Raw genomic sequence first — 24,623 nt, 5'->3', positions numbered from 1 at the left:
CATGCTTGAAGATAAGATAGCTGGAAAAAATGCTGCAGGAGTGGTTTGAGAAGTTTCTGTGGACCTGTGGACTTTTTACCTTGAAATCGTGTCACCATGCAGTGATGTTTTAACAGTCACCATTCAAGTCTACAGGGTATTTGTGTTTTGACAGTCAATAGATGCATTTTGAGTGTTTAGTTTTACTTCAAATCTTTGTAATTTTCTGTTTGTTTTTTTTTCATACATTTTGAATGAGTGTGTGATTCTTTTCACCCCCTGCATATCTGTTTTTTTTATTTTTTTATTTTGGTTACCTGCTTGAAGTCTGCATCAAGGCTTCCTTATCAGCTAGCTGAAGAAATCACTAAAGTAATCCAAAAAATAACAACAGGCAGATAAGAGATCTGAATGAGGCAAATTTGTTTCAACTTGTATTAACAAGTTATAATTATACATACAGAGAGACACACCTCATGACTCACTGTTATAAATCTAATAGGGTTTAAAAGAATATCCTAAAAAGCCTGTGGTGTGGAGCAGAGGAGGTAGTGTTGGGTTTTAGAGAAGTTAGGGATGGATTTAGAAACAAAAGGAGAACAAATGGAGTGAGGTGGAGATTAAGGGAGTGCTAGGATAAAGAAAGGGATACGATACGGGTTTAATTTAGACATGGAGGTATAGATAAAGGAGGACCGACTAAGAAGTAAAGGCAAGAGTCTGTGTCAGGGTGATTGAATCCTTCAGCTGATCATGCAGGACTCATAGGTAGGCACCATGTATTTGATATTTATGAAGGCATCCTCTCCTCCATAGCGCTCAAACACCTCTAAAGTCTCCTGAATCAGGTCACCAATGTTCTCTCTCTTCTGCTGACTGTAGTCGATGCCATCTCCAGAATTTACTAGGAACAAGAAAACAGAAGAACAGACAGAGTTAGTTAAAAAAAAAAACCTCATATTTTAGCTCAGTCTGGGTAGTCACAGGCTGTGAGGTTGATGGTAGGGCTCACAAAGCACCACCTGTGGCCACGCCGCACTGCTTTTGCTGCGAACTGAGCTGGCAAACGCCATCCTTCCATCTGACTTCAAACCCAATGGACAGACAGAATCTAATTTTCTCCTCTTATGCTATGGCCAGTTGGGACCAAACTGCAGAAGAGTTTTTAACTGTTCAGTTGAAAGTTTAATGAGGCAGCCTGCAGAGAGAGAAGCAGCGTAAAGGACGGAGGAGTTAGTGATGACACTGCTGTTGAGCAACGTTGCGTTGATACAGATAAGGCAGGAGCAGTGACCTGGAGCCGAGCTCTACAGGTAGGAATGTGTGAGCTTAAATGTGTGAACTGGGACTAGAATCAGTAAAACAAACCTAATACAAACCACAGCCTCACACGTGTGAGCATGTTTTTACGTTTCCTAGGTGTTTGTGTACATGCATCATTTTGCAATGGCAAGTAGACACAGAAAACATTATACACCTGAGGTCAGTCATAATGCAGCATAGAAAGCTGCAGAACCTCCCCTCCTGCAGGACACAGACACCCACAGACACACACACACACACACACAGAGTGCCATAAAACACACAAAATTGTACAACAGAGCTCCTGCGCGCTAGGGGAACTTGTTATCGAAAAAACATTCCTGAGGTGTCCAGCCTCCACTCCTTCCTTTTTCCTCCCTTTCACCAGCAGGCACGCTTAAACACACAGAGCCACACAGGCACACAAACACACACACACACACACACACACACACACACACACACACACACACACACACACACACACACACACACACACACACACAAACTACACAGATCGTGACTTTATCAGTGCACAGCAAACTGCCAATCTCATGCCACTGCACTGGGGGCTCAAAACACTTTTCAGAGAGAAGTAAATACAGAGAGGACTGAGACTGGCACACACACACATGCACACACACACATGCGCACGCGCGCACACATACACACACATATCTAGGGTAGTCACAAATATTTGATAAAAATAAAACAAAGTATAAAAAGAGAAGAGAAGAGAAAAGAAAAGAAAAGAAACGAAGAGAGAGTTTGACAAGTGTGACAGAATTAACAGCAGCACTTTAAGGAAGACCCCTCAGCCCCTTCACTCAGTCCTAATTAGACTTGGAGAGAGAAAAGGACATTAAACAATTCTCTTCCACTTTTTTCTAACACTCCATCTTTCTTTTCCAATCTTTTTAGACTGTCAGTGTCCCTGACACACAAAACCTTCCTTCTCTCTCTCTCTCCTCACCTTTCCACCCATCCATGGCCTCCTCATTAAAACACAAAGAGAGCCAGTCCCATAAAGTGGGCTGTTAAGCAGTAACACATCTATGATCTCAGCTTTCTGCTCAGCATTCACTCTCCTGTTCTACATCAAAGACACTGGGAAGAATCCTCCTGCCGTGCTTTGACCGTTGGTTAGCCTAGATGCAGTGCAGCTTTAATAGCTTTGGCTTTATTTAGTAGCTATTTAGTGGTTTCCTTGTACAGGAACAGCAACAATAACTGCGTGTGCTAAGGAATGCAGCTTTTACATAAGAAAAGCTCATGTTCACACTAAACACTCTGCTGTGTTTCATTCTTGAGTTACCCACAACACTGCACCCTACTAGTTAGCAGATTCTTAAACAGCATCTAAAATGCAGCCTGAGTCCTGCAGTCTGAGCAATAAGAGAGGAAGGGCAGAACAATCGGAGGAATGACAAACATATGCTGTGATGTGTGTAGGCTGGATGGGAGAGCAGCAAAAAACAAAGAATAAAGTGACAGGAGTCAGGCAGGTCACTCACAGTCTGTTTCAGCACGCTGGTGTATGTGTGTGTGTGCGCACACGTGTGTGTTTGCGTGCGTGCATGCATGTTGGTGTGGGATAAAAAGCCAAGCCCGCGGAGATCCACCCCCTGTTAGTGTGGAAATGGGCAGCCAAAGCCAGCCCAGAGGGAGAGCTTGGCCTTCAGACGGAGAACACGGGGAGCCAGGGAAGAGGTGTAGTTTGGGAAGCAACAAAGCTCAGACTCCGTTTACTGAGGCCTGGAGGGGGGAGCAAGGAGGTCCTGCAAGGGGGGAATTGTTGCTGTTGCTATACTGAGCATTTCAGCCCTTTCCAAATGCATTTCTATTGCAGAGCTGTTGTGAGGGCAGCATCAAAAAGAAGAGGCCAGAGGATTTTGCAACGATTCTCAATATTTAAAGAGCAGAAAAAAAAGAAGTGCGTTTAAGGAGGGTTGGAGGGTGTTAAAAGCTGCCTCTCCAAACGTCCTTCAGCAAAATAACTTTTCTTTCTCGCCCCCCCCCTCCCTCCGCTGTGTTTTTTCTTCCCCTGCTTTCAGCAATATCTGCATCCCAGGGCTGAAAGAGGTAGAGAAAAAAAAATCTTTAAAAACAATCATAAAAAATCCCGCCCTGTGAACAGAGGGAAGAGGGCCCTAGTAGGAGTTGGCTGTCTGTTCCTGTGAGGAAGAGGAAGGGTCGATACAGATGCAGACAGGGGAGGATTCTCAGTGGAGTGACATTAGTTACACAGACGATGGAGGAAGAAAAAGAAGGTGGCACAGAGAAGGTGCTTTGTTTCTGCCTTTAATGCTAAATCCCCAGGATTGGATGAGTCTTTAGAACACAAACCAGGGAGGTGAGAAGAGAAATGGGCGAAAGAAAAAAAGACCTATCTATCTATCTATCTATCTATCTATCTATCTATCTATCTATCTATCTATCTATCTATCTATCTATCTATCTATCTGTCCTTTCATTAAGGCAACAGTGTTTTCTACGACCAACACTAAACATAACTACACATAACAACAGCTGCAGCCTTCCTCCATCTCTACCCTGCTCTTTCTCCATCCCTCAGTCCCCACAGTCCAGAGCAACCTGTCTTCCCACGTCAAACTGAAGACAAGCAGTCACAGATGCAGGCAGCGCTGTGTGTTTCAAATATAAAGAGGGTAGATTTTAACATTCGCTGTTGGCTTCATGGGTCAGATGATCAGACCTCTTTACAGTTTCATTTTTTCAGTGAAACTAATAAAGCTGTACTGGTGACCCTGACTTAGGAGTTGGGACAGAGGTCATTATGTGTATGTTGTAGGGATACAATCTCCTCTCCTTGCAGGAACAGGGTGACACACACACACACACACACACACTTAGCTCTAAATTCCAGAGCTAATTCAATATAATATCAACCTACTTGCCATTGTTTCTAATCAACTTACCCCTGATTGTGGAAGTTCCTTAAAAGCAGCTTAGAGAAGCAGGCAACCGCAACACAAAAGCGCTTTGATCACAGCAGCCAGATGCAGAAAAGAATCAATGAATGCGAGAGACCTGTTTTTTCTCCATGGGTTTTGGCCTTGCTTGAAAAGGGAAATGGTGGAATGCAAGTTATGACTGTGATGGAACAGCTTAAGTTCCAGGAATACTTTGTGCAGAAGCTGACTGTGGCTGCACAGAGTGACTGCACATGCCATTCTTTCTTCTATCACAAACCACAAAATGACAACCTTTCACAACCAGCCCAATTTTTTGATGATTTTATATCCAAATAAATAATATTCTGCCTAAAAAATGTTAGATAAATAAGCCAAAACTACATGAACACAATGAGGGTCACGTTCATATATTTTCTGTTTCACTTAGATTTTACACCTTTCAATAAGGCAGATTATGCAAAGAAACACTGCAGTTATTTTCTCTAAATGTATGGCTAAACACAAATAAAATAAAATCAGTCATAAGCTATGAAGCAAAATCAGATCCCAAGTGGCCCTTTGAAAATGCATATTTGACATTCTGAAGGTGTGACTATGCATATGAATTCCAATTACATGATCAACAGGAAAACAATCTGGATATTTAGACTATAAATGTGGATACTATGTGTAAACCAGGCCATATGGACAGGAAGAGGGAGAGGATCATAATAGTGATGCTAATGTGTGTGTGTGTGTTTGAAAGTCACAGAGGGTGTGAATAGGTGGTGGGGAGTGGATGGGACAACTGGAGGAGGCCTGGGATTAACAGCAGGGCTCTAATTAAAAGGGCCTCACAGTTAGGCGCCAGGCAAACCTCTCATAAAGAGACTCACACTGTGGCGGGGAGGTGGGTGAGACAAGGTGTGTGTGTGTATGTGTGTGTGTGTGTGTGTGTGTGTGTGTGTGTGTGTTTGTGTGCACGTGCGCCTAACCACAAGGGTCTGTCAAGGGAACTCAGAAAGACAGCTGCAAGAGAATATCTTAACTGTGTGTGTGTGTGTGTGTGAGTGTGTGTGTGTGTGTGTGTATAGAAGTATATATGTCCACATACAGACAAACATGTGGAGATTGAACACTAATTACATGTGACAAGAATAGAAAGATCTAGAGCGCATGCAAAAAAAGGAAGGCAGAGTATAGATATGTGTGTGTGGGTGTGTATGTACTTTATGTAATGTTAATATTTTTGTAAAATCCAATAAATATTTGTCATAAAAAAGAGAAAAAAGGGAAGAAAACAACCCAGGTTGACCTGGCATAGAGGTAAAAGTATTCTGCTCATTTATCTAAGTAAAGATAATACAACATCAAGTTGAAGAAAACTACAAAGAAAATGTGAAGAATAAACAAAATTACTGATGCAAAAACAGTGTTACAGCGTTGCTTGGTCTAACTACTCCATATATTGTTAGGGATGTTAAATTGCAGCAATGCTTTAACTTTAACTTATTATGTTTTACATGCAAAGTAATAAAATAGATTTAGGAAATTGTTATAGATATTAGATATTATTGAATGTTACAAAGTACTATGAAGACAAAAGAAATGATAAATAAATACTATTGAAGTAGCAGTACTTAAAACCTGTACTAAAGTATAGCACAATTTGTTACCTTCCACTTCTGCCTAAAACACTCTTCTTTTCCTCATACTGGTATTTCCCTCTGCCAAAGTCCCCAGGCGCTTTTTCCTCTAATGGATAAGCCAGAGGCTGACGGACGGCACAGCTGGGGCTCACATATACAATCATGCTCACAAACACAGACACACACATACACCCACAGCTGGAACTGTGCTTATTCCTACTCTGTTGCTTTTCCATCTCAACCTTTGTGAGTAATCAATAACACCATTTCAGCTTAACACAGCTAGCCACAATGAGGGCTGCAGCTTTCAGTTATATCACAACACACACAAACACACATGCACAGAAATCCATGCAAGGTTGCGAGTACAGAACTAAAACAATATGCTTAAGGCCAGCAGAAGTTTATTAAACCCCCAACCTCTGCACCAGGCATCATCTGTCTGCTCATGCTTAGTGAAGTCTAACCTTTGCTGTAGGTCACTGATCTCATTTTCCATGTGTTTATCCAGCCCAGCAGCATTCGGCGTATGGACTAGCTGCAGCTCAGTGCCATTTCAACCTAGTGAAAGTTGGACATCAGCAAAGCAGTATGCCAGGTAGAGTAAAATGTGTCAAGGTCAGACCGCACAGCAGAAAGTACGATTGGAGGAATGTGTAGACAAGGTTGAGACAAAGACGTAACCTGCTGAGGGGATGCTCCTGAGCTGCACAGGAACTAAAGCTGTTAGGCTCCTATCGATCTGGCTCCCACTGGCTTACTAGTCTACATCTGTACGTAGGTACACAGGAATTGAATTCCAATTCCACACTTCCGCCAAAATCGTGCCGTGTCTTTGGCTAATCTTTCCTTAGAAATCCCAGGCTGTAGGAGGGATTTCAAGCCCTGCTGAGCAAAGGTGAAAGGACAGCTCTTCCATACCTCACAAAACCCTCCTCTTGCTAATCTCTTTCAACTGACCACATAGACCTGGCCTTAAACAACAGCAATATCAGTTTGCTCAATTTAGTCATGGAATTAATGCACAAAAAGGGCTCGTCTTACATGATGGATCAATGCTATTTTCCAAGCTGTTACCAAGTCCATTATTGTTTCAATTACCACCATTCAGATAATGGTTATCCGAGTTCCATCTCATCCAACAGTAGCCTGCCTGATACACGCATCTGTGAATCAGCTTCAGTTTGCTTGTCACAGGACTAAAGAAAAGAGTCTCCTCAGGTTATGTTCATTTTTATATAAAAGAGATGGAATAGATGGGCAGCTACTTTTTAAATATTTTCAAATTAGATTTAATATTGTTCAGGGTGCATAAGTGCAGGCAAGTCAGTGGTGACAAATGATCTCTGTGGCCTGCTGTAGAGAAGTTTTCTGGGCCAGAAAGTAGACAGGGTATTTCTTCACAGGTTTGAACAGATAGTAGGCTGTGAGTAAGCCAGCATTGGCTACAGACCTACGCCACAGTGCAACAGTAAATCCGTACTCTGGATTCAGCTGTGCTGCACACTGAGAAGTGGTTCTCAAGGAACAAATATTTTTCTCCCAAAAGTTATGGATCATGGGTTAACAATAGAAGACTGCAGTTAGTCCAAATTACAGGTCTTTGGACAAATACCAACAGAACTAAAAACTGCAAGAAAAAATGTTGCCTTCACATTAAAACACAAAAGAATTAACCACAGAGGACCTACTCTTTCCCACTCTGCCCATCTCTGTGTCTCCCGGGCTGGGAGGAGAGTGTCAGTGCTGTCAGGTGTGAGTCAATGCCGTCAGATGCGATCTCATTACGCCAGCTTACCTCAAGGTTAGCAGTGGGCTGCTGGCTAGGCACAAAATCGATCCGCACCAGGGACAGGCGTTAAAGGCCATCGCGGTGTGCAGCGTGCACATCTGGACACAAGCCAAACAAGAACTGCGCTTTGAAATGCAAAGCCCCACTAGTACAGGCGTAAGCTTATAACATATATCCACAGAGCTCTGAAAGCACACTGTATACTTTGAAGCCATGTGGGATTAGTGCAGATGAACATATTAACATTAAGCATACTAGCACAAGAAAAATTTTGCAAACATTTTACTTGGAGCCACAACTGACCAGAAGGCTTTAACTTTTTGCAGCTTTAACGTTTTTCTTTATTCATACAGATAATGACAGAACTGAGTCTGAAACAGCTAAAGTAAAGGCCTGCAAAAATATAAGACATCATACACACTTCCTCAACACCTAGCCTGATGTAACCTGTGAGCCACATTTTACATCACCCTCATATCCTTTAATAATGTTGTCTTTTCTATATAAAGCAAACAAATGCTTCCTGGCAGAAGAAAGGCTGTCTTCTAATGTCTGACACATTTGAGAGGAATCCAATAAGCATTGTCAAGCTTTTTCATGCTTCAATCCATCAGACAATCAAAGTTTTATCTCAAGTTCAAAGAAGGTGTCCGACTCTACGTACATTCCTCAGAAAATCATAATTTCTTCTGCAGGTATGACAATACACAGGCATCAATTTCATTTAATGGCTGTCACAAATAATATGTTGTATTTGTGTTTTTATTCTGGGTGGTTTACAACCTTCAGTACCAGAAGCTATTGGTGGAAAAATTAATATTCATAGGAAACAGCTTGACTAGTGCACCTTCGCTCTAGCAGCAGGTGTCCATACACGGGGGATAACGGCACCTTGCTAAGGCTACCCACCAGCCCTTCCTCTCATTTACACATGTTAATGGGTACACAGAGCATATGTTTAAGTTGCTACAAGGAAACTATTCTGTTTTCTTTTTTCTTTTTTGAGATTTACGTTCGCTGAGAAATGAAGGCTTTTGAATAAAACATTACGGCACAGCTTGGACACGGCGTTGCTATTCTGTTCCATTAACACTGCCGCAGTGTAAGTCTGGATGCACAAATATTACATTTACACTCACATTATAGTCTAAATACTGTGAGGAAACAGATTAATGGAATATATTGTGGAGGCCTTCTATTGGTGCCACAGAATAAGGAAAGGGAAATCGAAAGAGCTTTACAATGGGGAAAAATAAAAAAAAAAAAAACAGAATTCAAATCAAGATGTGACTGTAATTTAATTTGAAATCCTGTAATCCAGGGTATTTCTTAACAGATGTATTATTTGAATAAGATAATACATAGTTCAAACAGAAGCTATCTAACTTATAGTTTGAGCTACAAAAACAGAAGATATGACAAAATCCTTACTGCTGAACGATGGAGACGAAGGTATAGAAAGAGACCAGAAAAGAGTTCAGAGGGTCAGAACAAACTGAAGGTGTTACAAAGCGGGTTAGAGGCAGGCCTCCTGCACCATCTGAAAAATATAAAGAAAAGCATTGGATGGGCTGCTGAAAGAGGAGTGACCTGGATGACAAAGGGAGGAATAGAATCAGAGGCATCATTCTTGTAGAGACAGCAGATGTCCAGACAGAAAATCATGTGAGTTTGAGGTGGAAAAACTGACAGAGGGAGAGACGGAATGAGAGACGTGAGAAGAAGAGTGACAGAGAGAGAGGAGGCTGAGCGGCGAAGCAAATTCGAAGCGAGATTCCATTTGTCCTCTTCACTCATCACAAGAGGAACATTTGAAGTGACACACTAATTTAAGTAAGTGACAAATCAAAGTCTATCAGTGATATTACCCTAAAGCGGGGCGAGTATCCTCTGCTCTTCACATTTTTGCAAGTCATTGAAGGAACGTGATTATAGTTTAAACATCAAAGAAATAAGGTGTGTTTTATCTCTTCACATGCACTGTATTATCTTCTTTCACCAAAAACAGTGTCATTACTGCAGTGTGAAAAACACCTGAGACACACACACCTGCCTACACACTCATACGAATACACAATAACTCTCTCTCTCTCACACACACACACACACACACACACACACACACACACACACACACACACACACACACACAAAGTAATGTCCACACACAGTGATGGGCTATGTGCCTGGCTAATAAAATCACTTTAGTCTTCATAACCACTTTAGCCTTGGAAGCAGACATCAGTGGAAGGACAGAAACACACACACACACATTTGAGTACAGGAATGAACAGTGAGCGGTCCAGCCCTTCCATTAGCCTAATGAAGTGGCTTCCTAAGATGGATGACATGACATCACCTCCACCACCAATCACAATATCACCCCTAAAAAACCTTCCACTAAAAGCCCCACCCTTCGCCCATTGCTTACTGCACCAAATGGACGTTGAGCATTCCCGAGCCCATTCGGTCCCCACACAACACTTTTATTGGTCTGGTTATTTATCTCTTTAATGCAATTGGCTTGAGTGGATGACTATGGATGCAGGAGAGCTAGTAAATCACAGTGGGCTGGGGGTGCCAGTGTGATTAAAAGAACTTTGGTCCAATAATGACAATGGCACCAAGCGGACAGCATGCAGTGTGTGGCATTCAGAGCAGGAACAAGCAGGGAGAGGGCATGGCAGAATGAGAGTACATGGACAATGAAGACTGAAAGCAAGTCCACACAAATGCAAATAAACGGGAAAATGCAGTTTTCAAGTTTTGAAGCACTGAAAAAGGACACTCCCTCCTAAGTACATAAACAACAGATGAAACTAAACTTTAAAGAATGCTGAGCTATGCTAATATATTAAATGACACGTGACCTCAGGTCCTTCTTTGTCAGGCGATAACGGTTTAAAAGTCCATCTGATGTGTCACGCTCGCGCTGGTGACAAACAATGGTAAGAAATGCAGTAAAACTAATGGCACAAATTTTGCTTGAAGAGATTTATATCCCTTTTGATTGCTACTATGGACAAGAAGCTTTTAGCGAACAAATAACACTATAAGGTCTTTTCACATTAATCTGTACGTGGCTTAAAATGGTTCCTGGTTGTGGGGACATGTCTTCGTCTTTCTCTCCGATCCATCCACTCTGTCCCTGGAGGAAAAGAACAGTGTTTATGGGTGGAAGGATGCAGGTACAGGCATCCATAAACAGTCCGTGCTTTACAGGCCGCAGCACGGCCCAAGGGCCCGCCAAGGTTTACGAGCGCCCAGGTCTTTTAAAGCAGCAGTGTTTAAGGATGGTATTTACATAAAGCAAAATAAGGTGCTACAGAAATGTTTATTAGTATTATTGTTTGTTAACACTAATCATTTAAAACCGAAACTGATTACGAAATGCTGTATAAACTGTGATGCCACAAAACCTTTGTAGCACAAGCATATGCAATTAAACCCACACAACCTTACTCAGTTTTATGTCAGTTCTATTTGGCCTCTATCATCATTGGACTTTGTGCCTTCAGCCAGATCTTTCCCTTTTTTTCTCCAGAGTTTTTCTTCTTCTCTTCCTCTCACTCCACACAGAAAAAGGCAAGTTGCTGATGAAAATGCAGAAGCACTATTAAAAAAACAGGCGTAGCTGCTCAACTGGCCAACTGATCTGTGCATGTGTGTGTGTATAGGGGTAATGTTTGTGTGCATCACCTTAACAGTATGTTTATTTATTATTAGCAGATGTTGCGGCCCAGTGGGGAAGATACAGTCCACAGATAAGCAGGGGGAGAGGGAAGAGCAGGGATGGGAGGATGGGGTGAAGGGGGCGGGTGGGTTTGGGTGGGTATTGAGATGTGCTGGGACAGCAGTACCACCCCAATATGAGTCATCGGACACACTGTCAGCAGCCTTCCAACATCACACACTGACTCATTACGCTGGAGGAGAATAGATGACAACAGTAGCCGTGATCAAGGGGAATGGAAGAGGCGCATCAGTGAGAGACAGACAGGGAGGACGTAGTCAGAATCAGCACTTATGGTGGTGGCACTTCTCTCAGGTCTATAGTGATGATGGCACAAAAACCTACAGATGCTTAGACATACATGCACAGCATGCTGAATATTCTCATGCAGAACTCTCTTCTCCTTTTTTTTCCTCCTAAAGGATTACTGAGCACATTTTAGGAGAATGTCCTCCCAAGAACAGTAACAGCATCAGCCATTTCAGAACATTTGTGAAAGACACTGATAAATGATGTCATCCTGTCAAAAGGGGCATCAGATCAGAAAATGCTTAAAGACAAAGGCATTTTGTCATATAGTTTAGAGGACAACTAAAGTTAGGACTCACTGCATCTTTAACAATATGTTTTACAGTTAGTTAAAATAGCAAGTGTTAACAACTGCTTAACTGAAATCTACTAAACTGCCTTGCAACAATGTCCTTGTATAATATATGTGATTCTAATACCAACATATTTTCACCAACATGTGATCAGTAAAAGTAAAGTAAATTTTCATACTTGAACTAACTGACAAAAGACTAAAATCTTGATTCAATATCAAACTATGCGCTACTGTACAGAGCGTCAATCCACTTGTTAAGGCAAATTTCAGCTGTGGGAACTGAACTGACAAAAAGGGCATATCGATATTGCTCTCTGGAAGACCCACTACTTTTCTAGGAAGTCCAAATGTTTACGACTGCTAAAAAAAAAAAAAGAGATCACCACCTGGTGTGTTGACAGAGGAGACAAATTCATAACATATGTCATAACAAATGCCATCTCAGGTGGGAAGCAAAAATGAAATGCCATGATTTAGCCGATTTACAGAAGAGATACTTGCATTCATTTCATTATGCAATCTTCTTACATGCTGCTGAGACTATGCACATGTTGTAGCGCTAAATGATGGAAACACAAGAATTAGCATTTCCTTTTGCCATATTTTAGAAAAACAGCTTTAATCTTTCAAACAACGCACATCCTTTGTAGTATTCTCACACAAGACAAATGCCTATACATGTGCATGTATGAATGTTTGTGTATGTATACAAGATAATCTGCGTCATTTGGTTGGAGCTTGAAGATGAGTGATAAATGAGTTTGCTGCCATGTCCTTCTACAAAAAAAAAAAAAAAAATCACCATGCAATTTCTACACAGAGCACACATCCCTCCAGACCAACCATGCACTTGTCTGTCGCTATGTTCACACTTGGCAGGTTTCATTCATAACGTCCAAATAAGTGTAATACATGCATATTATGGCAAGCTGAAACTTATAAGGTTTTCTCATTCGAAGTTGATGTTTGTGTCCATGTAGTCCCTGGGCTGACTGCTGTCTCCTGGTCAAGTGGAAAGCCGGACCATTAGGTTGGTAGATAAGGGACAATTTATTTGGCTCTTTTCTGGCTGTGGCTGTATTATCTGCCGTGATGCTATTTGTCTGAGAGCAGCCGAGCCGCCGGTCTGACAGGATGGGGAGAGATGAATGATGGGCTCTGAGACACAGCCAGTTTTGCTTCGCTGACAAACTGGGGCAAGAGCTGGAGGGATGTCGCGTGAGGAACGAAGAGACAGAGCAGGGGTGGAGGTAGGGCAGGGAATGAACACATACGGGAGACCACAGTGGTAGCCGGTTCGCCTGAGGACACAATTTACAGCACCTGCTGGCTGTGACTGATCAGAGGAAGAGAAGAGAGGGTAATGGTGTAAGGTTTGACATGAAATGAAGTGAGGGGATCAAGGAGAGGGTTAACCAGAGACACAGGCAAAAATGGAGTGCATGACAGAGAAAGGAGGGATATTGGGGTGGAGGAGGATAATAAAGACAGAGTGAAGAGTAGACGGGGTGGAAACGAACGGGACTAAGAACCAAAAAAAAAAAAAAAAAAAACAGAAAGCAAGTGAGAGATGAATAAAGACAAAAGGTCACTGGTGCAGGAATGTGTGAGGAAAAGAGATGGAGGGAATATATATTTGTCCCCTGATGGGAGTGTGTTAGGAGTCCATCTGTAGAGAAATGAGATCAGTACCTGACTTAGTGGTAGAGGAAGGCTTTCCTGCCCTGCGGCTTACACACTGACTGAACACCATCTCCCCAGTCTCTATTTCTCTTTCTGATTTCATACAACCTGCAGTGCGTTTAGTTTGCTGGACAATTCTCTGTGCATGTTGAGGTTTCTGTGCACGTGTGTGCACAAACGTGAATGCAGGTAAAGCCTTATTACCCAGACCATGGTCCCACTCCACCTCACTATCTTTTTTGCTCCATCCCAGCTGAGACCACAGAGGAATCTCCTCACAGAATCACCCACTAAATCATCTTTCCACCAACAGACACCTTGGCAAACATTCTTACTGGGAGCTTTCATTTCCAATCTAAACACACAGAAAGGTGGGTGTGCATGGCTGTGTGTGTATGTGTGTGTGTTTTGGGAAAAAGTCAACTAGTGAAGCAGCATGCCTAATGATATTTTTAATTATTTGCAAGTAGGTGTATATGCAGACCTGGACTGTGTTCAAAAGTCCATTACAGCAGAGTCCTGAATTTCTGCTCAGGGATTAGTAAAGCTTATCTTATCTTGTTAATAATGTGTAAATCTATTGCTATGAAAACACTGAAAGTGCTGTCCATGATTGGATTTATCATTTGTGCAGTTTAGAATAAGAATTATGCTAATCTACCTGATGCCATTCAGTCATTTCATATTAAGTCATATTAAGTCAATGGTATTTAACCAAAATACATGGTGATATTATTATGACATGTAATTTAAAATCATGTTTTTATAATTTTGAACTATTTTCTATTTTTCAAAGTAATGTTAATTTTGTCAGCCGCAGCAGTTACACCTGGCAATAAATGAGTATAAGTATTTAGCAGTACCTACATATACTGTTACTAGTGCACCTGTTTTAATGTAATAACATGTAAGTCACTTTGAAACATTAAACACTAGCCTAAGCTAAGTTTGAAGTAAGTACATGTAAGTGTACCTACTGTGGACACGATCACTTTTCTCAGATTAGAACACAGACCACAGGGTTAGGTAATGTTGTACACAAACCAACTGAACATTGTACTTCACCTGACACATACCCTTACATACAGAATACCACAACACAAATCTTCCCCTCTCAGGAAACCAGATGAAGAGAGAAACAGGCCCAGGCTTGGTGCTGGTGATGTGGTGACGGAGTGTGGGGAGGAGAGGAAGGTGAGCCAGAGGGGAGAGGCAGATTAGAGTGCCTGGAGGCTGCTGAGGAGGAGAAGGAGGAAGAAAAAGCGGAAAAGAGATGAAACATGCAAGAAGCGCAGCGGAGGAGTTAGCTAAGGGTTCATCGTATCTGACTATGATTACTCTGCCGCTGGGCTTACCTGATTACAGCACAGTGCTGGAGGACAATGAATAGACATACACACATGAATTCGTGTGCACAGACTCCCACATATAAGCTGCACACACCGAGGGCCTGAGGGGAAGCAGCAGCTGCAACTTGCTTTTCTGGATGGATTTGGACATCAGGGTAGATTGTTTATATCTACAAATACTTCTGTATTACATAAGGTGTGTGTGTGTGTTACATTCAAGAGGAAGAAATACATCAGATGTATTAGTGAGTTCACCAAAGCTATTCCCCCACCTCAGTCTACTCTGCTTTCAGAGCAATCAAGCATAGGCTCATATAATACACGCTCCCTTCTTGCTCAAACGTTCCTCTTGATCTATGTTTCATGCCTTGGCTGGGGTGTAGCAGAACGAGCTGAGGCACACGGCACTGCAGCACTCGTATAAAGTCACAAAATTATCCTGGCCTTATGAGGATGAGGAAGAGCGAGTAGTTAATTAATCACCAGTGTCTCATTTTCTCTTTATAACACTCATTTACTGTGTGGCTCATTTTTGTGTGTCACCCTGCCCTCGCTGTCTCTTCTCATTGCTGTCTATCGGGTTATATGGACAACAGCGGGGACTGTTGGTGGTTTTCTAATAGGTGATAGCTTTTTTTTTTTTTTTTTTTTTTTTTTTTGTCATCATCATGGTTCCCTGAAAGAAGCTGTGGATCTAAACCTGCATATAGTTTCTCAGCTGGATGGTTAGTCAATTTGAGACAGAAGATATTTAGGCATTTTGAAGAATCTGGTGTTGTCTGTGATCTTCAAACTACACTTTTTTGTTCAAGTATTGATTTTAAAATTTGAGTTACACCTAAACTGTTGTGTCAAAACAACAGTTTTTCTTTCATTGCAGACAGCTCTGGTGCAGGAATAATATGTCTATAAATCTATTGACAGAAAAGAATCGATAGTTTAAGTCATGTTTCAAGTGCAAACATTCTGAAATAACTTTTCTAATGTGAAGATTTTCAGCTTTTCTCTGATTTATATAATAAAAATTTAAATGTTTGGGTTTTGGACACAAGAAGACATCATAATGGGTTCTAGGAAAAATGAATATAATTTAAAAAAAAAAAATGTGTATCAATAATTTATGAAAATTTTCTGCAAGTTTCTCAGTAATAAAATGAATCCATAGCTGTGCACTGAAGTCCATCTTTCCCATGTCTTCTTAAATCTTGACTTCAAAGTGATGTATAAATATAAAGCATAGTACATTGTAAATCAATCCTTTGCAAATTATGATTTCAGGATTCAGGCCTTTATTAGCATTATCACAAGTGCGTAAAATGTGAAAAATAATTTGAGTTCCTTGCCCATGAGAGAGGGCACGAAGTAGAGTTGATTAGTCATTTGTGGGGAAGATCATTTATATTAATAACAAGTGGGAATCGCCTGCAGTCGTGCCTCAGCTCATGTCCCTGTGATGAATGCTTTATTGGTTGGGGTCCAATCTTTCCTGAATATTCAGTATACACACATATATATATATATATATATATATATATATATATATATATATATATATATATATATATATATATATATATATATATATATATATATATATATATATATATATATATATATATATATATATATTTAGATTTAATGCAGTTATGAATTTCATTCCGTAAACATTTCCTTTGAACCTATATTGGAGTAGGGCCAAATAATTAAATTCTCAGAAAGTTTACATCTTACTGCAAGAATTTGGCTCTTCAATGTCAGAACACACTGACCAACAACACCAGACAAAACTTAGATACATAAATTAGTTACTTATGAACTGCACCCTATGCAATCTGGGAAATTAACAGAGTGATATGAATGTTTGTCTATTCCAGCGATAGTGATTCAGTTACTTATGGATCGTCTCTGTCTCCCTATCTCTGACTCTCAGTTGTCGCAGGCACTTTATGTGGCTCCCTAAGGAGAAAGATTACACCGCTCGATCTGCTACAGTGCAATCAGACTTGAGACAGAGCCTTGAACTACACGGCCCACGGGCCTCTTTTAGCTGTATCCTGCAGTGAAGCAGCTGGGTATGGGTGTGAGTTAGAAAGAGGCAGTTGCAAAGTGAAAAGTAAGACTAAGAGGTGAAGAGAAGCGAGTCAAATATTATGGAATATGCCCCTTGAATAATCAACCTCCCAAATCAATTTGTTCAACGTCCAAGACACGCAGGCAGACTACAGACGAATGCATGGAGTGGGTGGCCGCTCAGCACGCAAGTCCATATCTCAGACAAACACACGACAGCCAGAGAGTCTGCCCAAGTCTAGAGAAGACATGGCCAGGAGGGATGCATATACTTTTTATTTTGCTTCTTTTTGTTCTGCTCATTTTTTCTTTTTTGATCAGCACTGCAATGCATAAACTTTTCTGCACTTCTTTAAACTATGACAAACTTGTTTCATTGTAGCTACCTTAGATGGCCAAAAGTGTGTGGACAGCCAAACAAAATACACAATTTGACGCTTTTGAACGTTTCATCCATATGTGACAGTAAATTTAATGAGAGGAATGATACCACACTCCTATGACTGGTAAGTATAATAAAACAGCCAGTGGCTTGGCTTCCCTTAGCAACTTTAAATGGTAAAATCCACCTAAAAGCCCCTCTAAGGTCGACTCATTAAAATGTTTTGTTAAATAATGTAAAATAACCACAGAATGTTATTTTGTATGGATAAAAGAAATTAGATGTATGGTTCAATATTTGAAAGTGCTGGTAGATGGATTTTGTTACCTTTGCACAGAGTTAAGGTTCCAGACTTTATGCTAAGCTAAATCTACTTACCTATTGGCCCTAGCTTCATTTTTATTGTACAGATATGAAGTGATATGAACTTATCTAACTCTCAGCAAAGAAACAGAAAAACATACTTCCCAATATGTTGAACAGTTCCTTTATTTGCTGCCACATTCACTGTTCTGACATTTCCACAAGATTTTGCAACCTGGCTGCAGAGATTTGCTCCCAATCAACCACAAGAGCGTTAGTAAGGTCAGGCACTGACGTTGGGCAACAAGGCCTGGATTGCACCAAAAAATGTTCAGTGGGCTTGAGGTCAGAGCTCTGCAGGCCAGTCAGGTTCTTCCACACCAAACACACCATCATTTTGTTACAGACTATAAATGGTGCATGTGGGTACTGTCATGTTGAAGCTGGAAAAAGTCTTGGGTTGGAAGCACAAATACTGAATGCTGTTGCTTTAAGATGTCAAACCCCAAACTCTGGAAATCTGTGAGAACTACACAAAACATTTGTATTTGAAATTATTTACTCTATAACTATAACTTGGAAATGTTTTTGTTCTTTTTATTTCAATCAAAACATCGTGACAGTAAAGGTTCCCTGAAAAGTGAGAGCAAGACAGAGAAAGATGCAGTGCAGTACAAGCAGATAGACTAGAAAAGGCCTGCAGGCAGCAACTGGCCCACTGTGCCCTGCTCAATAAAGGCTGCCACTTTATGACGCCGCCTCTCGGCAGTTTGATTTTAATACTCTTCCTCTCTCTGCCTCTTTCCTTCTGTCTCTCCCAGTTCCTTTATCTGTTTCTTTTGCCACAAAAAGCTCTGTATAGTTATTTTGTTTTTGAAGTTTTCTTCTACCTGTCTTTTCTGCCTTTTTTCTCACATATTCCTATATGGTGGAAATAGATTTAGAGTAGGCCTAACGTGGGGGTGGGAGGGTGAAGACTAGCTCTGGCCTAACCAGATTAGCAAGTATCCTATTTCTCACGCTGACAAATTAATTTCCGTACAAATTAAATGAAGGAACCCCCCTTGATAACTCCCTAGTAAATTGAAGATGGTTTTGAAGAATGAAATAAAACAGGAAAAAAAATCTAATTACCAAGGGAGTAAAAGAAAGGTAGGCTAATAAATTAGACACAAATAAAGCTGGGTAGCAAGAATCCTATATGGTCAATGAAACTGAGTAATGTGACACATAGAGGTTGCTACTGTGGTAGATATGGGTTCAGCAGAGATTCGGAGAAAGGGAGATGAAAGGGAGAGAAACACAGAAACAAAAACCAGCCTTGTCTATTACAGGATGTGCTATTTTCCTGCAGGCAATGTCGAGGCAGAGGTAAAATACAATAATAAATGTGTGGGAGAGGGCAGGAGATGGAGGATGGGGAAGCCGAAGAGAAAATAAACAGCACTCAGACAGACAAAAAAAGAGAAGGTTGGATAAAGAAGAGAAGAGTGGCAGGCGACCTGTCTGGGCTCAGGCTGTCCAGATCCACTGACATTTACAGAGTGGCCAATCGCTCCTTTCCATCCTTCCCTTGAAAAGTTCAAATGCTCACAGATCCACAGAGGAAATGCTACGCCATGTGGATTAATGCACTCTCTCACATTTGTTTGCAACCCCCCACCCCCGTCCCTCTTTGTCACATCTGTCACTCTGCATGTTTGTGCATCAGTCTGGTTTCAACTCTGTCTCCTACCTGTGTCTCAACAACGTAGTAGAAATTCCCAGTCTGACTCAGAGACATAGTAAAACTTTCCCTCTGTGTGTGTTCCCAGTGAGCTCTGGCCCAGCTGGTAGTTAGACAGGAAGGGCAGTGCAGAAACACAGGGAGGCTCAGACAGACCTAATTAGAACTGAGCAGTCACCCAGCTTTTTGCCCAGTAGGGGATCTCCCCACTACCACCTCCATGCCATTTACCCCCCACCACTTCACACACACAAACATGCACACACTGCCACATGCTTGCTGATACTCTGGCTGGCTCACTGGCTTGGAGGAGACACTGAATGCACTTCCTCTGACCTCAGTGTTTTCATTGTTTTTGTGGTGGCACAGAGGAAAACTAATATCATCGGTGTTTTTTCTCACTTATCATTATGAACAATGGTCTCAGCCTAGAAGGTATTGCTATTAAATGGAGCACAAGGCCACTACTTTCCTAAGTGTGTGTTTTAAACAGCTGTATGAAGATAGTAAGTTCTAACATATAAAATGGGCTGGTTCTCTGTTTTAGCACTTCAGGAAACATGGTAAAAACATTGAGCTGTTACAGTTCAGAAACTAATATGAAGAGAACACAGTATTTTGTCATAAACACCAGGGTGTCAAGCATGTCTCTCAACAACCAAGACTATGTCAGACCTTTACCTGAATAGCAGTCACTATAGTGATGGTGACTAGAGAATATCAGTGCATTGAATTTCTGACTCGAGTCAATTGCTTGAAAAACATCAATGCTGCGTTCGATGCACATCGGAGGTCGGTAATGTCCAAATTTGGATCTCAAAGCATTCTGAGATCGATGGTGGGAAATGTAAACAATCAACATGGCTGACTGCAAAAACGTAATTGAGCCGAGGTGTGTTGTAGAGCTCATGAACGAGAAAGAAAGATTGTGTTATTTATTTGTTCAAAAGTGATACAGCTGGGCTATAATTTACAGGACAAACAGAATTACTTATTTATCGACACGTAAGGAGAGCACACTGTTATGTTTCTTTAATCTATGCTGATGATAAAAATCAGACAAAAAGGTATTTAATTACCATTAAATATATTTTAGCACATTTGCTGATGATCTCTCCAGCTGTGGTGCTTGAACTTTCTCTGTCTGCTCCACATGAAGCCTAGAGGGAATCTGGCTGCAGAGATGATGGTCAGCCTGCCCTCTTCATCACCTCTTAATCAGAGTGCTGGCACTGACTGGCCAGAATTGGATCAACCTCACTGACCCCTGCTGCTGCTTTCCTTCCAGAGGTCAGCCTCACATCACTGCACTGTCTCTGAGGCAGCGGCACGCTCTATTAAATCAAAACTTATTTCTCCCTCTTCCTGCCTCCCTCTTTGTCTTTATCTCCCTCTGGCTTGGTGTATTAACCTGGGCATGATCTTTCACAGCTCAGACCTTAGTTACTGGAGTTCTTTCTCTTTATTCTGAGCAGTGCTTGAGTTTTGTGTAATAGCAGACATTAGTCTAGACAGAATTTTTTGTGCATCAGTCGATATTACCTAGAGCAATATTTATGGCAAATGATTAACAAAACCAGCTTGTTCTTTTGACCATAGGTAAAACAGGCATGCAGGCATAGTTCCTTTGATTAGATTCGATTGCGGGATAGCTGTAGTGTAAACAACGCTGATTGCACATTGTCTGCAGGAACCCTTACTTGATGTCCGAGATTAGGTTTTGATTCGCACTCCAGTAACTGGTAAACAATAAAAATCAAAAAATCAAATAAATAACCCTACCAGCTGCCAAGAGCAAGTTTTAGTAACAAACATGATTACATGTTTTTCATCTGAAAAGGCCACTATAATATTTAGACTAATTTTAACGCAAATAATCAATTAATAGTAGTTACTTATTTTATGCGCTTCAAGCTTAACTCAGTGTGACATATAGTAAATTGAAATGACAAGAGCACATTGTGTTATAACCTTAAAAAAAGCACTCTGTGGAAACAGATTACTGCTGGTCATTGGTGAATGTACTTGAATGTACTGAGAAATAATTAAAACCCTCACAGCTTTTGGACCGTTTCCATTTCACCCTTTCTTTTTGAAATTATTTCATTGGTTGTTGGATTGGTAAAGAAATGACAAACTTGCTTTTTGGTTCTACTGTTTCATTCACTTTTAAAATTTGAATCCAGACATACGGTGCACATGTCTGCATTACATGTACTTTAGATGCATGTAGATAATACCACTAAGCCACAGATAACCCTGATTTATCCACCAAATACAAACCTTCCCATAAATTGGAGTTATTTTCAGACATTATTTTCATGTTATAGCTCAAGCCTGCACTGTGTGATGACAGCACATGAAGCAGGTGTCACAGTAGGTTTTAACAAACACTCACAGACACATATAATGTAAAGACCTGCTTTCCTGATTTCCATATTAGAGCCACAACCAATATGTTGCCCAATGCTTTGCTGTGGAGTCATTCCCCTCAGGTATGTAAGCTCTTCATTAAAGCTGTGGCAATCGGGAGGTGGTGGGGGGGAGCGCTGCTCCTCGTAAAGAGAATAGATTACTTCCCCATCTTTCACAGAAAGCTGTTTGCTAGACTAGACACCCTCCTCCATTTTCATTAGCAGCTTGACTACTATATATTCTCCATATAATTGAGGTTGAAACCTTCTGCACTGTAATGGGGCTTTCTATAACAATCTTTTAAAAGCAAAAGCCTGCCACAAGCCCATATCATGCAGTGATATGGGCTCGTTTTGTGTATGGTGTATGTGTGTATATGGGTGTGTGTCTGCATTAGTATCAGACAAATCCCTTCTTGTCATCTTCTCATGCTATTTTTCAAAGGCAGCTTTGAATAAACAAAGACATGTCCTCACTTTTTAAAAACCTATATCTGAAAAATTAAAGATGGAGATAAGAAATCAAATCTCTGCTTTTTGTCAGGAAGATGCTGATTTGCAATGCACAAACAATTCAACAAACAATTAAAAACACCAAAGCTGTTTTTGTCAGGAATAACCATGCACTTAAATCGACTGTGAGATTTGACAACATAAGCATAATCTTTTAAAATCCCTTTTACATGCTTACTCTCGCAGAGTTTAAAAAGTCTCCTAATCGTGATTTTATTTCACTTCTGTTCTGTTGCTTTTATGTTCAGTCTAATGATGTTTTATGTTTGCTATGATAAGATATTTGTGCAACAGTGAGATTATAATGTTTATGATTCTTTTCTAAGCAAACAAACAACAGTATAGGTCAAAGAGATGGGCTAATCTGTGGCCTAAAGTTATGAAAACATGCACTGAAATACCATCACATAAATACTAATCTTGCATATTTGCTATAGGCAGAACATTGGGCTGCACCTCAACACACATGGCCATGGTTCACTCAAGCTTGTCGCCTTAAATTAATAGGCGAGAGAGATACTACACCATGGTATAATCCTGCATGTGTTAACTTGCAAAACACAACACAGGCACACATGTCCCTATCATCTTCAATTCACCTCAGTTCCTCAATCAGACTCAACATCTGAGAAGCCGACATCTAAGGCAGATGTAAGTTGATGAAAGGTAGCTGTCAGGACAGCCAGTGTTAACTTAAGGCAAATTGCCTGGTTAGTGCAGTTTAAATAACTAATGAAACATTTTGAGTCTGTTATAAAGCAGCTCTTTGTAGATTTTTCATTTTTTTTCTTCCAGGGGGAGAAAGGCTAATATGACCAAGGATGACTAGGATGACTAATATGATTTGGATTTGCGTTCCACTACAGAATGAGCACAAATACAGAGGAAATGCTGTGGCTTAATATGACAAAGAACAGTCTGCTCTCTGCAACAATAATGAAATCCATCAGAGAGATAAAAGTCATATATAACAGCATTGTCCTACCCATATGGTGCTATCATCCAAACCTTTGAAAACAAGTTCCTCAGTACCTGCCTGCACTCTCACTGCATCTTTTACTTCCATCCTATTAGCCTAGCTCGCACCATCAAACCGTTTTCCAACATGGACAACTCAGCGTCCCAAAGCTACTGTGGGTGATTTGTGGTGGTGTGTAAATTGGAAGTTGCGGTCTGAGTCAAAGCAGAGTCATAAATAGAAGGGAGGAGACGACGACAGCATTCTGCCAGATTCTGGAGGGGAATTAATGGAGGCCAGGAGCCTCAAGTAGCTGACAAACACATTCTTAATAACTATCTCATCAAACACATCACTCTGCTTGCTCCGTACGCCAAAGTGTAGAATAGCAAAGTGAGGAGGAGTGGGGGTCCAGGCAGGCAAGACATGCAGACAAGAGAAGATACAGATATTGACTGTAGCCCTGCCAAGATTAATTCAACATGTTGCTGTTTGAAAAAAAAAAAAAAAAAAAAACTCTTCACTTTAAATTCTTTCTTTTTTATTATTTATGTGGCTTTATCATTCGAAATCATTTCCAGGCATCCTTTGTGTGTTCTATATTAAACAACCCTAGCAAAAATTATGCATTATATACAAATTCTAGCATTCAATTTATTTATTCAGAGTGACTTGCAACTGCATCATATAACAAACTTCAGTTTCCAGATAATAAAAAGCATGCAACCAAAAACAAGAGGTTCAAAGGAAAGGGCTTTAGAGGCCTTGTGGTGTATGCAGACTGAATGCAAAGTGAATCTTTCCTTCACTTCTGTGAATTTGAGATGTGAATATATTTTTTGCAGTCTATGTGTGTTTGCATTAAAGAGGCAAAGTCCCAACACTATAAACATTAGCACTAGATAGCAAACAGCATTTATGGCACTGTGTGTGTGGTGTAGCCTCAGTTCAGACTACTCTCATCAAATCTGAAAAAAGCTACACTGTCACACACCAGTCACACAGTTGGCATAGAACTGCCACTGGTGTTTTAACATTCATTCTGATATGTCAGCTACTGTAAGTGCCTTTTTACTTTCATTCTGCTTAAGGTGTTCCGCAAAAACACTTATGCACTGCACCTAAGTCTTTCTATGACAGGGAAAACCCTGAACACACATGAAATGCTGATTCAGACCAGGGTCCCCCAGCCCAGTCTGACTCCTGTCCTGTCAAAGACAGTCTGTTTGCTTAAATTAATGTGATAGTATG

At 40.8% G+C, this 24,623-nt stretch overlaps 1 protein-coding gene across 1 annotated transcript in view; it reads right to left on the bottom strand.

Moving 5' to 3' along the window:
* The window catches only part of pacrg (PARK2 co-regulated), a 118,200-nt gene continuing 93,577 nt past the window's right edge, over positions 1–24,623 (bottom strand). Inside the window, exon 5 of the mRNA XM_026305906.1 lies at positions 1–883. Within this exon, the coding sequence (XP_026161691.1) occupies positions 723–883 (161 nt within the window). The 3' untranslated portion in view covers positions 1–722. The remainder of the gene's footprint in view (positions 884–24,623) is intronic.

This window comes from Mastacembelus armatus, chromosome 22, assembly GCF_900324485.2.
Source record: "Mastacembelus armatus chromosome 22, fMasArm1.2, whole genome shotgun sequence".
NCBI classification, from domain to species: Eukaryota; Metazoa; Chordata; class Actinopteri; order Synbranchiformes; family Mastacembelidae; genus Mastacembelus; species Mastacembelus armatus.
The sequence above is the reverse complement of the archived record's forward strand: the minus strand, read 5'-3'. Positions and strand labels throughout refer to the sequence as shown.